At 38.7% G+C, this 15,188-nt stretch overlaps 1 protein-coding gene across 1 annotated transcript in view; it reads left to right on the top strand.

The window, feature by feature from the left end:
• Positions 1–15,188, top strand: part of MIPOL1 (mirror-image polydactyly 1) — a 251,755-nt gene that overhangs the window by 160,721 nt on the left and 75,846 nt on the right. The window contains exon 9 of the mRNA XM_089523560.1: positions 9,131–9,225. Within this exon, the coding sequence (XP_089379686.1) occupies positions 9,131–9,225 (95 nt within the window). The remainder of the gene's footprint in view (positions 1–9,130; positions 9,226–15,188) is intronic.

Here is a 15,188-nt window from a genome sequence, read left to right on the forward strand (position 1 = left end):
AAAACAGAATTTACAAGCTTAGACATATTTCTGTGAGCACATGAAGATACTTTGATTAAGAATAAAGATAAGGGTTGTTTAATGACATGCTGTAATAATAATGTTATAATAATTCTATAGAAAATTGAGATACATTATCTGCTGACTGCTGTTGATAATGAGGTACTGGAGCAAGGCTGGCTGGCTATAGATGGAAAGACGTTATTGGTCCATGTGGCCCCTTGGCCAGATCCATCAGGGATCTTCTCACATTCTTAAAGTAATTCATTCTTACAGGTGGCTATTATATAGAATAATTGAACAATTGCATTGCTGGTTGTTGACTGCAAGGAAGTAGTGTGTTCTACCAGTGCTCTTTATGTTACTTCATTGACTGTTGTAAAATCTGCTGCAGTAGTATGAGTTGGTTATGCATCATGTTCTTCCAAAGGAAATGAGTGCATACAATTGACTAATATGCAGTAAAAGTTTTCTACCCCACACCCAATCTTATTGACATTTGTGGCCAAAAAGCATTGGTAGACTGCTTAAGGCATCATATGGAAGGCTCCTCCTCAGTCACTCTAATAGGAATTCATTCATTCATTCATTCACTTTATTTATATTCCACCTTTCCTCCACGAAATGAGACTTTAGGTAGCTTACAATTTAAAACAAACAACAATGTAGATAAAAACTTACAAGTATGATTAAAATGTAATTATGCTATCAATAACATTTTAAAAATTAAAATATGTACTAAAAAGAAGAATGTTGGGGTAGGGAAGTACCTTATGAAAAGTCCTCCCTAAAAATGTTTCCTGAATGGGTTGTTGGGAAGACTGTAGGTCAAAAGACCCATTACTTACACAGAAAATAATAATAATAATAATTCTCAATTGGAAAGAAGATACATATGTATTGAAACAATGTATGCTTTGCTCATCCCATGAATAAAAATCATAATATGGAAATGACCTTTCCCTTTAAAGATGAATCACATTGATGTTCACCATGAAAATAATATGATCTAATACAAAGGTGGGAATAGGTTTGAACTGCAGCTCCTAGCATTTCACATCATTGACTAGGACTACTGGGAGTCCCAATGCAGCAACATCTGGAAGAACACACAGTTCCCATCATGCTAATAGGTTAAATCTGAGCTTTCAGATCTCACCTCAGCCATAACTTCATTCAGTGCCATTACAGCAGGGATTGGGAACGTAGCTCACAAGTGTTCTCCATCTCACTGACAAGCTTCTCCTGCTGTTTATTCCCATCAGTGGCTAGCGATAGGAGAGTATTTAATAAAATCCAGACTTTAAATAACCTGCAGAGTTTATTTAAAGTTAGGTGCTTTATACACAGAAGAGGTATTGCATGGAGCTGAGCTGTACTTTGCAGACACAAGAGGTATTGCATAGCACTGAGCTCTGCTTTGCAGGCAGAATTGCTGTTGAACCTGAGTTAATGGTGGTATCAAGCAAGAGCACACACTGAAATGACAGAAAATCACAAAAATCAAAGTGTTTATATCAACATACTTCCATCAAGGTGTGGAAGCCCCCCAAATCAAAACTGCACAACAAAGCAAATATGATATAATAGACATTACTGAAACCTGGTGGGATGAGTCTCATGATTGGAATGTAGGAATACAAGGGTATAACCTTTTCAAGAGAAATAGGCCAAACAGGAAAGGAGGAGGAATAGCATTATATGCCATGGACATTTACACAAGTTAAGAGATTCAGGACATTGATCCCGGAAGCCAGGTGGAGAACATCTGGATAAAAATTAAAGAGGAGGTAAACAACAGGGATGTTATTGTGGGAGTCTACTACAGACCCCCAAGTCAGATGAAGGAATTGGATGATGTCTTTCTAGAACAGATGACCACACACTCAGAAAGGAGAGATGTAGTAGTGATGAGTGACTTCAACTATCCTAATATTTGCTGGAATTCAAACTCAGCCAAATCCTCAAGGTCTAGCAAATTCCACACTTCCCTTGGAGACAATTTTATTGTCCAAAAGGTGGAAGAGGCAACAAGGGGATCAGCTATTTTGGATCTGATCCTAACCCACAGGGATGACCTAGTTAATGGAGGGCAAGTGGTGGTATCCTTAGGTAGGAGTGATCATGTTGTCCTGGATTTTGTTATACAATGCAAAGGAGAAGCCAGGCATAGTCAGACACGCATTCTAGACTTTAGGAAAGCTGATTTTAGTAAACTTAGAGAAATACTGAGGGTGATCCCATGGTCAGGAATACTAAAAGAGAAGGGAATTCAAGATGGATAGGAGTTTCCTAAAAGGGAGATACTGAAGGCACAATTCAAACAGTTCCAATGCGGAAGAAAAATGGGAGATGTTTCAAGAAACCAGGATGGATGCCTAAGGAACTTTCAACTAAGCTAAGTTTTAAACGGAACATGTATAAGAAATGGAAAAATGGGGAAATCACCAAAGAGGAATTCAAACAAATAGCAAGCACATGTAGGGGTAAAGTCAGAAAAGCTAAAGCACAGAATGAACTCAGGCTTGCTAGAGAGGTTAAGAACAACAAAAAGGGCTTTTTTGGATATGTCCACAGCAAAAGGAAGACGAAAGAAATGGTAGGGCCACTGCTTGGAGAAGACAGCAAAATGCTAATAGAGGACAGAGAAAAGGCAGAATTACTCAACACCTTCTTTGCTTCAGTCTTCTCAGAAAAGGAAAAGGGTGCTCAACCTGAGGATAATCGATCTGAGGACAGATTAGGGGAATTTCAGCACAGAATAAGTAAGAAGATAGTACAGGAATACCTTATTAATGAAAATGAATATAAGTCTCCAGGACCAGACGAACTACATCCAAGAATATTAAAAGAACTGGCTAATGTAATATCGGAGCCATTGGCAATAATCTTTGAGAACTCTTGGAGAAGAGGAGACGCCCCAGCAGACTGGAGGAGGGCAAACACTGATCTTCAAAGGGGGGGGGGGGGAGAGGATCCCAACAATTATCATCCAGTTAGTCTGACATCAATACCAGGAAAGATTCTAGAGCAGATCATTAAACAGAGAGTGTGTGAACATCTAGAAAGCAATGCCATAATCACAAGTCACGCCAGACAAATCTAATCTCTTTTTTTTCTTTTTCTTTTCAGCTTGGTAGATGAAGGGAATGCTGTGGATATAGTATATCTTGATTTCAGTAAGGCCTTTGACAGGGTTCCCCATGACATTCTTGCAAACAAGAAATGTGGGCTAGACAAAGTAACTGTTACATGGATTTGTAACTGGTTGACCGACTGAACGCAAAGGGTGCTCAACAATGGTTCCTTTTCATCCTGGAGAGAAGTGACCAGTGGAGTCCCACAGGGCTCTGTCCTGGGCCCAGTGCTATTCAACAGCTTTATCAATGACTTGGATGACAGAATTGGGGGTATACTTATCAAATTTGCAGATGACACCAAACTAGGAGGAGTAGCTAATACTCCAGAGGACAGGATCAAAATTCAAAATGACCTTGATAGATTAGAAAGCTGGGCCAAAGCTAACAAAATGAATTTCACAACGGAGAAATTTAAGGTACTGCACTTAGGGCGGAAAAATGAAATGCACAGATATAGGATGGGGGACACCTGGCTGAATGAAAGTATGTGTGAAAGGGATCTAGGAGTCCAAGTAGACCACAAATTGAACATGAGTCAACAGTACGATGCGGCAGCTAACAAGGCCAATGCGATTGTAGGCTGTATCAATAGAAGTATAGTGTCTAGATCAAGGGAAATAATAGAATCATAGAATCGTAGAGTTGGAAGAGACCACTAGGGCCATCCAGTCCAACCCCCTGCCATGCAGGAAATCCAAATCAAAGCATCCCTGACAGATGGCCATCCAGCCTCTGTTTAAAGACCTCCAAGGAAGGAGACTCTATCACCTTCCGAGGAAGTGCATTCCACTGTCGGAACAGCCCTTACTGTCAGGAAGTTCCTCCTAATGTTCAGGTGGAATCTCTTTTCCTGTAGCTTGCATCCATTGTTCCGGGTCCTGTTCTAAGCTTGCTCCCTCCTCAATATGACATCCTTTCAAATAATAGTACTACTCTATTCTGCTCTGGTCAGGCCCCACAATTTAAAAAGGATATTGAGAAACTGGAGCATGTCTAAAGGAGGGCGACTAAAATGGTGAAGGGTCTGGAAACCATGCCCTATGAGGAACGAATTAGGGAGCTGGGGATGTTTAGCCTGGAGAAGAGAAGATTAAGGGGTGATATGATAGTCCTGTTTAAATACTTGAAGGGATGTCATATTGAGGAGGGAGCAAGCTTGATTTCTACTGCTCCAGAGACTAGGACCCAGAGCAATGGATGCAAGCTCCAGGAAAAGAGATTCCACCTCAACATTAGGAACTTCCTGACAGTAAGGGCTGTTTGACAGTGGAACAAACTCCATAGGGTTGCCATAATTTGTCCACTATTAGGAGTATAGTGAATTCTCCTTCCTTCGATGTCTTTAAGCAGAGGCTGGATGGCCATCTGTTGGGGATGCTTTGATTGAGATTTCCTGCATGGGAGAATGGGGTTGGACTGCATGGCCCTTGTGGTCTCTTCCAACTCTATGGCCCCATACAGACAGGACAAAATAAAGCTGCTTTGGGTCACATTGGAGGTATGCTGTTTAAATGATGCATGCATCTTAAGAGTCTGAAAGCCATGTCAAAGCCACGATCCAGTCCTAAAGACTGGAGCGCAGCTTTGGTGCAGCTTCCGGACTCTTAGGATGCATGCATCATTTAAACAGCATACCTCCAAAGTGACCCAAAGCAGCTTTATTTTGGCAGTCTGTATGAGGCCTATGATTCTTTGATTCTATGATTTGATCCAGTCCTAATGCTGAACCTCGAGGGAAAGACTTTATGAAGACAGAATAGTTTTCAACATTACTATAAATACGGTAGAAAGCAATTGTTATTTATTGCCTATGCAAGCAGGGTGAAAGGCAGTGGTGTTTTAAGAACATAGATTAGATTAAATGTTCAACAAAGGTTTCTAACTGAAAGATTAAGTCATAGAAACCTGTCAACAGACTTTTAAAAGAAGGTCATAGATAAACAATTGTCAGAGATTCTTGAGGTATAATGATTCCTGTCTCAGTTTGGTGGGAGTGGGGGTTAAACTGGATAATCCTTGTGGTTCTTTCCAGCACTGCAATTCTAGGTAAACAACCCTCCTCTTTAGCTTTCCTAAAATGCCAGGTCTACTAACATATTTTTCAGTAAACTGCACAATACTACAGTCACTTCAAGATTCTTTTAACTTGCCCAAGTAAGGTGGAAAACTCATGTTTGGACAATACCAGTTCATACTGTAACTAAGATAATGATATCACCAAAAGGCAGGGAGGATCCTACACATAAAGAGAAGAGTTCTGTCCTAGCCTGGGTCTTAATTTCTGGTTTTGTATGTGTTGCTCTTTTAATTTATTTAAAGTATTTGACATCCCTTTCCATTCCATCTGAAGTGATACAACCAAGGCACATTATTTTAACAGAAACATGTTCACTCTCACACACACACAAGTAGAACCCACCTAAATCCCATATTGGAATGTTTGTTATTGTCTCTGTCTTACCAGTGTTCCACTCTCATTTTACGTGTTATACTGAGGAGATTAGCTTCAAGCCAAGTATTGTTATTATTTTCCTGCTCTTGCGGCTGACTGTTTTAAGTCCACTTACGCCAATTCTCTTTTCTCTTACATTGTTGTAAACTAGAAGCTTTTCTTGTGAAGTAATGCCAGAATGTGGGTGTAAGTGAAAGGAGAGTCAGGACCTATGTCTCCTGACCTTCCTCCTAAAAGGGTATCAGGTGTGATACCGGTCTAAAGAATCTAGCTGGTAATCTCTTGGGGACTGGGTGTGTCTGCTGAAAACATTTCCTCCCATCTACCATTTCAATTGCACTTCACAGCACACTGAAAATTGTCAAGGATGTTAATTATTGGCTTCTTGAACAACCTCCTTTGATTCAAGCATGCTTCCCCCAATGTTTAAAAAGGTTGTTTCACCAATGGTACAGTATAATTATATAAAATAGTTTGGTTTGCCTAACATTCTTGTGTTTTATAGGTTATATTTCTGAGCCTAAAAACAGAGGCTACAAACAAACGTTTAATTGTTTAACTCTAGGAGCCGATGTTTGCCTATTCAAAGACTTGAGTACTAAAAAGTGGCTAAGAAATGCATTTTGTGAAAGCTGGGTAGTGAAGACAGCTGATGGAAACAAAATCAACTCAATTGAAATATGGTTTTGGAAGAGAGCTCTAGATACTATGGACTGCTAAAAATCAAAAATAAATGAGCACTAGAGCAAACCAACCCTAAACACTCCCAAGAAGCCAAGATGACTTAGCTGAGACTGTCATACTTTGGCCACATCAAGAGAAGACATGACTCACTAGAAAACATAACAGTGCTTGGTAAGATAGAAGGCAGTAAGAAAAGAGGAAGACTGCATTCCTGATGGCTAGACTCAGTCAAGGAAGCCACTGAGTCTGCAAGACCTGAGCAGGGGCAGTTGATGATAGGGTGACTTGAAGGTATCTCATTTATATGGTCACGATTAGTCAAAGTTGACTTGATGGCAGTTAACTACACCAACAAGAAGAAGAAATACATGAAATAAGAAGGAAAGGGTTAAAAGTAGAAAGCCAAAACAAATGGTATTGAACCTGAAATTTTAAGCAACGTATTGCAGAAAGTTCCAGTGTTAACAGCAAAGAGTGTTGTGACACCCTAAAGGCTAACCCATTTTACTTGTTGTAAGCTTTCATCAGCTGCAAGTCATTTCATCAAATGCCTCATGAAACTGATTGCATTCCATTTCTTGTGGCTAAAGGTGATGCCTTCCATTTTAAGTAGGCTGCAGTCTGTAAAGGACAATGCTAAATGAAAATTGTGATTCTTCAAGAAGGTTTCACAAGACTCTTTGATGAACATACGAGAAGTGAGTTCTCTTGGTTTTCAACAAGAATACACTTTATTCCTATTGTTCTCACTTCTTCATGGGGTGATGATGCATAGCTGTAATAGGATGTTTTTATGTGATCATAGGATCATTACAAGTTCATTCTGTTGGTTTGAAAAAGGAGAAATTAAAAAGTCCAGAACAGGAGAAAGTCATTTTTGGACTATGGACCATGCTGGCTGGAGAATTTTGGGAACTATAGTAAAAAAGTTTCAGGCTTGGTGGGGGGGGGGGGGGGAGATCCGAAAGAAAGCTGGAGCCAGAAAAGCTTGATCAGCTTGACTAGACTGCTGTAAAAAAAATTCTGGGTGGCTGTGCATTTTAAAACTGCTTGGAAACTTCCATTGATATGAATTGTGAATTGCCACATTTAAAAAGTAACTTCATGTGGCTGTGTCCTAGATACTTGATGGCTTTCTTTCTCTCAGATGAATCTAACTGAACATTAAACTCTTCCTCAGGGGCACCGCTGTCTATAATCTTTCCATAAGAAGTATGGAAAAGTAAACTCAGCAGTGACACCAATCCTGTGGAAGTGCCTTCCTCGTAAGGGTTGTTCCTCCCTCATTCCTTGCATAAAGCTATTCCATTTTAAGAAGCAGTATCGTATATTCTAGTTTGGCTCTGTGATGATTGCTTCTCTTTTTTTCCTAATGTAATTACTGTTGATTTTAAGTTGTTTTGATTAAAGTTATGACTTTAATATTTTGTATTGCCTTTTTATTACTGTCAGCCCCCTTGTGGACTTTCTGACATAAAAAATTGAGAAGTTGGGAAAATATACATAGATTAGAAATTATAATGAAACTACAAAATACAGCATGGATCCAGATTTAGGCACACCTCGGGTTAGACTAAACTAAAATCAATGGACTGAAAGCAATATCTCTTTAATTAGTTATGAATAATTTGTCCCATTAACTGTGATGGGACTACTATTCAACATATGACAAAATGTTATGACTGAACATTTATTTGCAAGTGCTTCTCTTATATTTAAAAGAGAAGCTATGTGGAATTGTCATAGAAACTAGATCTATAAATGATGGTCATGACTGCTACACGCAACTTCTCAATTGCAGAAGATAGAATGGAAAAGGTCCATTGTGATTATATCCTACTTGCCAACTTCTTAGAAGCTGCCAGGATTTGGGAGCCACATTGGCCTCTAATGAGCCTTGGTGATCCATATTGCACATCTTTGCCTCATGTTCCTCCACCCTCCAAAATGTTTTTGGCCTCCAAAAGGCCAGTAGCTTTGGGAAGGTGTTCTGGTGACCATTTTTGACACATTTTAGGCCTCTCCTCTTACCATCTTTTTTTTAGGGCTCTACATATCATTTTTTAAAAATAGAAATTGACAGGGGGAAATGTCTGCAACAGGTCAAAAATACCTGCAAAAGTAATAAGCTGTCCAGGAGAAGGTGTTGGAAACATTCATGATCAACAATGTTGAAGGCAGAAGGGAAAATGGAATTATAGGGGTAATGACGGAAAAAAAAGAAAAGAAAAAGAAAGCCGATGCACTGAATTTGCAAGATCCAAGCAGGGACCTTTAGTGAACATGTCTAGAATTATAGTGTTTCTTATTTAAATATAGCACATTTAACTTCATTCAGAAAGTAATTCACAATTGTTGGAAGTTGAGAAGGAAGTTAATATGAATGGGGGGTAGTTGATTGAAGGTATGAGTAAGTTATTTAGAAGGAAAGAGTGGGGAGAAAGAATAATGAAGAATGGAAATGAAGATGGAAATTATAGTGAGTAGAAGTTAGCAGATAGAAGGAGTAAGGAAGCAGGAAATAACAGTAGAATGATTGGTGAAAGAAGGGGAAGAGAATGGAAATGGGAATTGAGTTGGATCATAGAATATGTGGAAAGCCCTATTGTTGAGATTTAACGACATAAGACGATTTATAGAAGATAGTCAAGAATGCATGGTTAATGTTACGATAGGATAAAACTATTATTTTATTATATATTGGACATTTTGTAACTGATGTTGTATGTAGTATGATATGAGACATCTGTTTTAATCAATAACATTTTTATTAAAAGAAAGTAAATCACTTTTTCTATTGGTTTGGAAAGGTGAGAAAGGGGGAAAAAAGCTCACGAACAATATATATTTACAGGAAAAATTGCTGTCTATGCAACAAGAGAGAGAAGCTGTTGTTCAGCAGTATAAAGACCTAGAAGAAGAGCTTCAGACCCTTCGTATTTATTATAGGTAATGTAATTTGTGTTCTTTAAAATCTGTTCAGTGGAAAAAAATGTTTTTTCTATTGCACTTTTATTGCTGGAAACTGAAAAAAATGTATAGAAAAAATGATTTACATTTCAATGTAACACATCCATTTTTATCCTTGAGTGCATTTCCATACTCTATAAAGAGAGAATCCTAAACATATTGTTTTAAACAAATACAGTCGGTCAACCATATCTATGGATTCTTTATTGATGGAATCAAACATCCACAAATTGAAAATATTCCAAAAATATATAGATTTCCAAAAGCAAACCTTGATTTTACCATTTTATATAAGGGTTGCCATTTTACTATGTCATTATATTTATGGGACTTGACCACTGGAAGTTGTTTTGTTCTGTATTAGGACTGCATATCCCAAGTTCAAAAAACACAGCACTAGACCAGTCTGTTTTGCAACTGCCTGAGAAAGAAATGATTTCACATATGATTGGTTGTCCTTTCCAGCACAAATCTTTGTATATTTCGCTGGGATATTTGGGAGATGGCATTTGAACTGAATATTTCAAACTAATATGGAACTTATTAACAGCAGTTAAGATTTGACTAGTTACCTAATGACATAACTCCAAGACTCTAACAATTAAGGAATGGCTTCCAAACACATGCCATTTTACCCTGAAGGGTTAGTTTGTTTATAAGGGAGCAAATTAAATTATGTTCATTTATAAGAGGATAAATTAAACTGAGAATCATTTGAAAGGATCTTGACATAATTCATGAATTCCATTAATGATTATTTTAAGATTAACATTTGTTCTTATAAACTATTCTTGTTTTAGTCTTCAATTGTTTTATTAAAAATGTATATTAATTTGAGTCTATTGTTATAAATAAAAAGCAAACATTTGTTCATTTTCTCTTATTATAGACAGTAGTCAGAAAATGCATGCATATTTGCTTTGCAACCATGCTAGACAGCATCCTCAACAGACCAGCATTGCCCAGTATTGCTGCCTACCTTTAAAAAAAACTTTTCTCCCACCCATTTAAGCTCCCCCAAGTGTCCAATAATGACAATATTTGTAGAGTATTCTGGGTAGTGTGGCAGGTTTCAGATCTAACTGCCAAGAGCCCATAACAACACTGTGTTTGCTGTCATCACCAAGTAGGTTGGCCCACTAAGAGAAGAAGAAGGGGCTTAGGAAAGACATTTAATCTATCTTCTAGCATTTTGCAGATGAAAACCAGGACACATTTTTGTGATCAAGCAATATCAGAGCAGCCAAGAAACATCAGAATGTGGTTCAGATGGCAAATGTTATTAATTAGGAAGACCACATAAGCTAGGAAAGGCTGCAACTGATTGCTTTTGCTTGAGCTTTCTGGGAAGGACAAGATTCTGACTCCTGTTATCTTTTCCTTCCTACTGAGTTAACAGAATGGAAACTACTTCTGTATTTTGAACTCTGGATGCAGCAACTGAAGTAAGTTGAGGATATGGGAGAAAGTTGGATGAAGAAAGAGAAATGGGTATTTTAAGATGAAAAAGTGAAATGGCAGAAGATTAACTGGGACTGTCCCTGGCATATCATGACAGTAGGATTTTATGTCTTTACAAGGGACCCTTTAAACCTGGAACCAGCACTGGTTCAAAACTGTTGTCGCATACAGGATCAAAAAAGGCAGTTCAGTGATGGAAGATTTCTGTCAGGACAGCAGGTGTTCCTCCCCACCACCACCACCCATTTCATTAGCTACCTGATTATTGCTGAGGATCTCACTCAATCTTTTCTCTGGTTATTGATCAAATAATTAGATGACCTAAGATTCAGAACACAAAATGAGAGCTTAATAGATCTCTGACATTGTATTTAAAAGATCATATGCCCTGCCCTGGCTTCTGAGAAGGGCCCCTTTATCTGGTATGTGTTCAGGGGAAATGTTAGTAGACTGCACCCAACACTCAGTTGTGAAAATCTGACACCAGGACTATGGTAGTTTTCAGTAATCTGGCCCTGATCAAAACAGGCTTAATATCTCCTGTTTGGGTCCAAGTACAGACAAACTTGACTGTTCCTTTTTGTAGGATGTCTGAATGGAGCTCATACACCTGTGAAAAGCAATTTGAGAATCTTTTCTTAAGTTGTGTTTTTGTCCAGATAGGAATGGCCTAGCTTCTGTTGCTAATTCCAGCTAGAGTAGGCACACTGAATCAATTCTGGATTGAAGACTCAACATATAGGTAAATGTCACTGATTCAGTGGATCTACTCTAGTCTGTACTAAATAGGATTCAAAATAAAGATGGTGGGATATTAAAAGGAATCTATCTTGGTCCCCTGAGCCAAGAAAAAGTTGGCTGCAAATGAAGTCAGGCAAGTTTCTTCTTTGTATTGTGATTCAGGACATGGTATCATTCTTCCTGATTATTGAAAGAATATTTTGCATAACAGTTAGACGTTATAGTCTTGTCTGTTTAACTATTCTAATTTTTAACCACTGTATTCCCTAGGTGATGATTAATGCAAATCATAAAAACCTGGAAGATGTGCAAAGGCTGTGTTAGAATAATCCATCCTGTAAACAAAACAAAAAATACACCAAACTGCAGCCTACAAGTCTTCCTGCTGTTACAATATATGACTTTAGCTTTAATTTTTTTTTTAAATGGCATGATTACTCTCAATAAAAGTAATTACCATTAGATGTTGGGCACTTGATATGATGCACTTCGGATTTAATTGTATTTAGAATCATAGAATCATAAAATGGAAGGGGCCTCATGTATAACAGCTGTCCGTTCTCTTTTTGAAGATGTCCAGAGAAGGAGCTCCTACCACTCCTCTAGGCAATTGGTTCTATTGCAGAACTGCTCTTGCTGTCAAGAAGTTCCTTCTAATGTTCAGTTGGAATCGGCTCTCCTGTAACTTCCAACCATTAGATCTGGCCCTACTCTCTGAGGCAGCAAAGAATAGACTACTCTCTGTGACAGCCCTTGAGGTATTTAAAGAGGGCAATCATGTCACCCCTCAGACTTCTTTTCACCAAGCTGAACAAACCCAGCTCCTTCAGCCTCGCCTCTTATCATCCAAAACACATTGCAAGAATAATCCAGTTTGAGACCACTTTAACTGCCCTTGTTCATTGCTAGGAATCCTGAGAACTGTAGTTTATTTTGGCACCAGAGCTCTCTGACAGAAAGCTGAATGTCTCACAAAACTACAGTCCCCAGAATTTCCTACCATTGAGCCAGGGCAGTTAAAGCAGTCTTAAACTGGATTATTTTTGCAGTGCGTTTTGGCCCCTGTTACCCTTCTCTGAACCTGTTCCACCTTGTCTATGGCCTTCTTAAAATGAGGCACCACCCAGAACTGCATACAGTACTCCAGATGAGGCCTAACCTGTTCAGAATTTTGAACATTTTATATTTCCATTTCCTGATACTTAGACTTATCTAGTTTCATTTGTCTTTAATTATTTTGCTGGCTACACAGCAGTCATCTTTTCCACAGAGCATCCCCCCATCTGCAGTTGCACCATAACATTTCCAAATTATTTCTACACATTATTTCTATAAGGCTAAACTCTTCTGTTATACTTTGAACAAATGCTTCCCCCACCATCACTGTATACATTACTCTGTTTGTCAGTTATTGGATGTTCTCATCAACTTCCAGTGACTTTTGACTTATTCTTAATGCCCACGATTAAGGTCTAACTTTCATCAATGTGAAAGCATGTTTTGCATATCTATTACATTTCTCATGCCTCACTGCTGCTTGCTTGTGTATAAATGTCTGCTCAGTGGGGCTATATGCCATGCTTCTGATAAAGTGGGCTGCAGGGCATGGAGACTTAAAAAAATAAATTTATTAGTCTTTATAGTTTCACAAGAGATTATATTGTTTTTACTGCTGCATGCTTGCTCAACTATTCCTCTGGAAATTTCAACAGGGAGGAGGGCATGAGAAAGTTCATTTCTGCAGAGTTCTATTTTTCATATCCCACTCCAATGTCATCCAGGAGATCAATATGGAACATGGCCACCATGTTTTTGGGTGATTGGAGTCAGAGTCCAAAACAATCTAGAGAACACTAGGTTGGGAAAAACTATAAATGATTGGTCTGTCTTTTTAACATCGTGTGTTGCTTGTCCTTTTCACAATAGTACAGTAAATACTTATGGAGACTCAATTAAAATTAAAACAAATTACAGCCTCCTCTCTGTTTTCACAGATTTGAAATCTGCACCCCTCACATATCTGTAGGGGGCAAATCAAGGGGGACTAAATGGGGCATGCACCTGTGCTCACTCACAAGCATGCAAGCCAATGGGGCTTGAATATTGGTGAATTTCCGTTTTCACGGGGAACAGAATGCATCCCCCGCAAAAACGGAGGACAGCTGCAGTATGTTTTGAAGTTCTAATTTCATGTCCATTTCCTAAAATACAGGTAGCAGCAGCATTGTAAATATATGCAATATAAGTATATATTTGTACTGGGATCTTCTGGTTAGAGTAGGAAAAACCCCATCATTATAAACCACATGTGTGGTTTAAATTATTGGGATCTCCAGAAAACATAGTGCTACTGAGTTCCATTTGGCTTCAATAGCTCCAGCAACTAGAGTGGAAAGGTAAGTTTTTTCATCTTTGAACTATGCCCCAGACTGGAAAGAAATAATACTACCCACAACTCTTTCTAGAACTGTTCAGGGTGGAACTTCTTAAATTTTCCAAAGAATATAAAAAAGAGGCTCTAAGAGGGCTCTTTTTTATTCAGTGACTTTGGCCAACATTATGCCTTTAAAAGGAGGCTTGATAAACAGGTTAGCTTATCTGATTGATAATTTTCCAAGCAGGGGCCTTCCTGGGCCTATAGATGCCAAGAGTAATCTTTTAACATTCTAATATATCCTACTTCCTCCTTTCCCATTTCAGCTTTTAGTCTCTTTTAGGTTCCCCTCTCTTCACTGGCTTAACATGTGCCAAGTAACTTACCCCCTTCCTTTTGTGTATAACTAACTTCTTCTTCTCTGTTTTCTTTTGTTAAGCATATGGTAAGAAAGACCAAAGTTCTGTAGATCCCTGTCCTAAGCATCTGGCCTCCTAGTGATAAATTTATACACATATGTCTGCTCTATTGAATAGTGTGACAGTGGCTCTAATGGCCAAATGTAAGAGTAGCTTGCATTTAGAGCCTGAATGGCTAAATGTAACATGTTACATGACTAAACTGTTTTAAAACGGTGCTTAAAGCTGCCAGTTTTATTCTAAAAATAGCTCTGAAACTCTATGCTCTCAGTCCAGGTTGGGGCAGTGTGCCAGTTTCTCACCAGAATTTCCCCATCCCCAGCTGGTATTTGCCCCAAAGATGTGGTTCATGGTCCTAACAATATTTGGCACTAATATTCTACATTAAGTGGGTAAATATCAAAAGTTCAACAACAGAGTCTTGTAGCACATTAAAGATTAATGTTCTTAAGGAGCCATAGCTCAGTTTGTGCTTCCATCACAAACAGTTCCTGACACAGGGTGAGGAAACCTATTTCAACCATGTGCCAAATTCTGATTTGGGAAATCTCTTGTGGGCTGCATTCTGATGGTGTGCAGGACCATGAGCCTAGAGTGGACCCAAGAACAGAGTAAGCATGGCCAAAGCAAAGTGGATGGGGCTAGGCCTAATTCTTACTCATCTGAATGTTTTACCACCAAGGGAGGAACAGGGATGAAGGTGCAGCTTTTGTCTCTAGACCATGACATATGTACACTGGAGAAAACTTCCCCTACAGTAGTAGATCTTAATGGATCTCAGCTGTAAGATACCCCCCCCCATACACACACAGGGTTTTTTCAGATGAGGAGGTGTGGGCAGCCAGGGAAGATAAAGAGTGTTGAAATGAAGGAGGGACAGCATGCCTTCAGTCACCTTGCAGTGCTATGGTAAGCTCAGAAATATAACCACAATACATTTTAAAATG

This window comes from Sceloporus occidentalis, unplaced genomic scaffold, assembly GCF_023333645.1.
Source record: "Sceloporus occidentalis isolate IW3139 unplaced genomic scaffold, rSceOcc1.0.p SCAF_4, whole genome shotgun sequence".
Taxonomy (NCBI): Eukaryota; Metazoa; Chordata; class Lepidosauria; order Squamata; family Phrynosomatidae; genus Sceloporus; species Sceloporus occidentalis.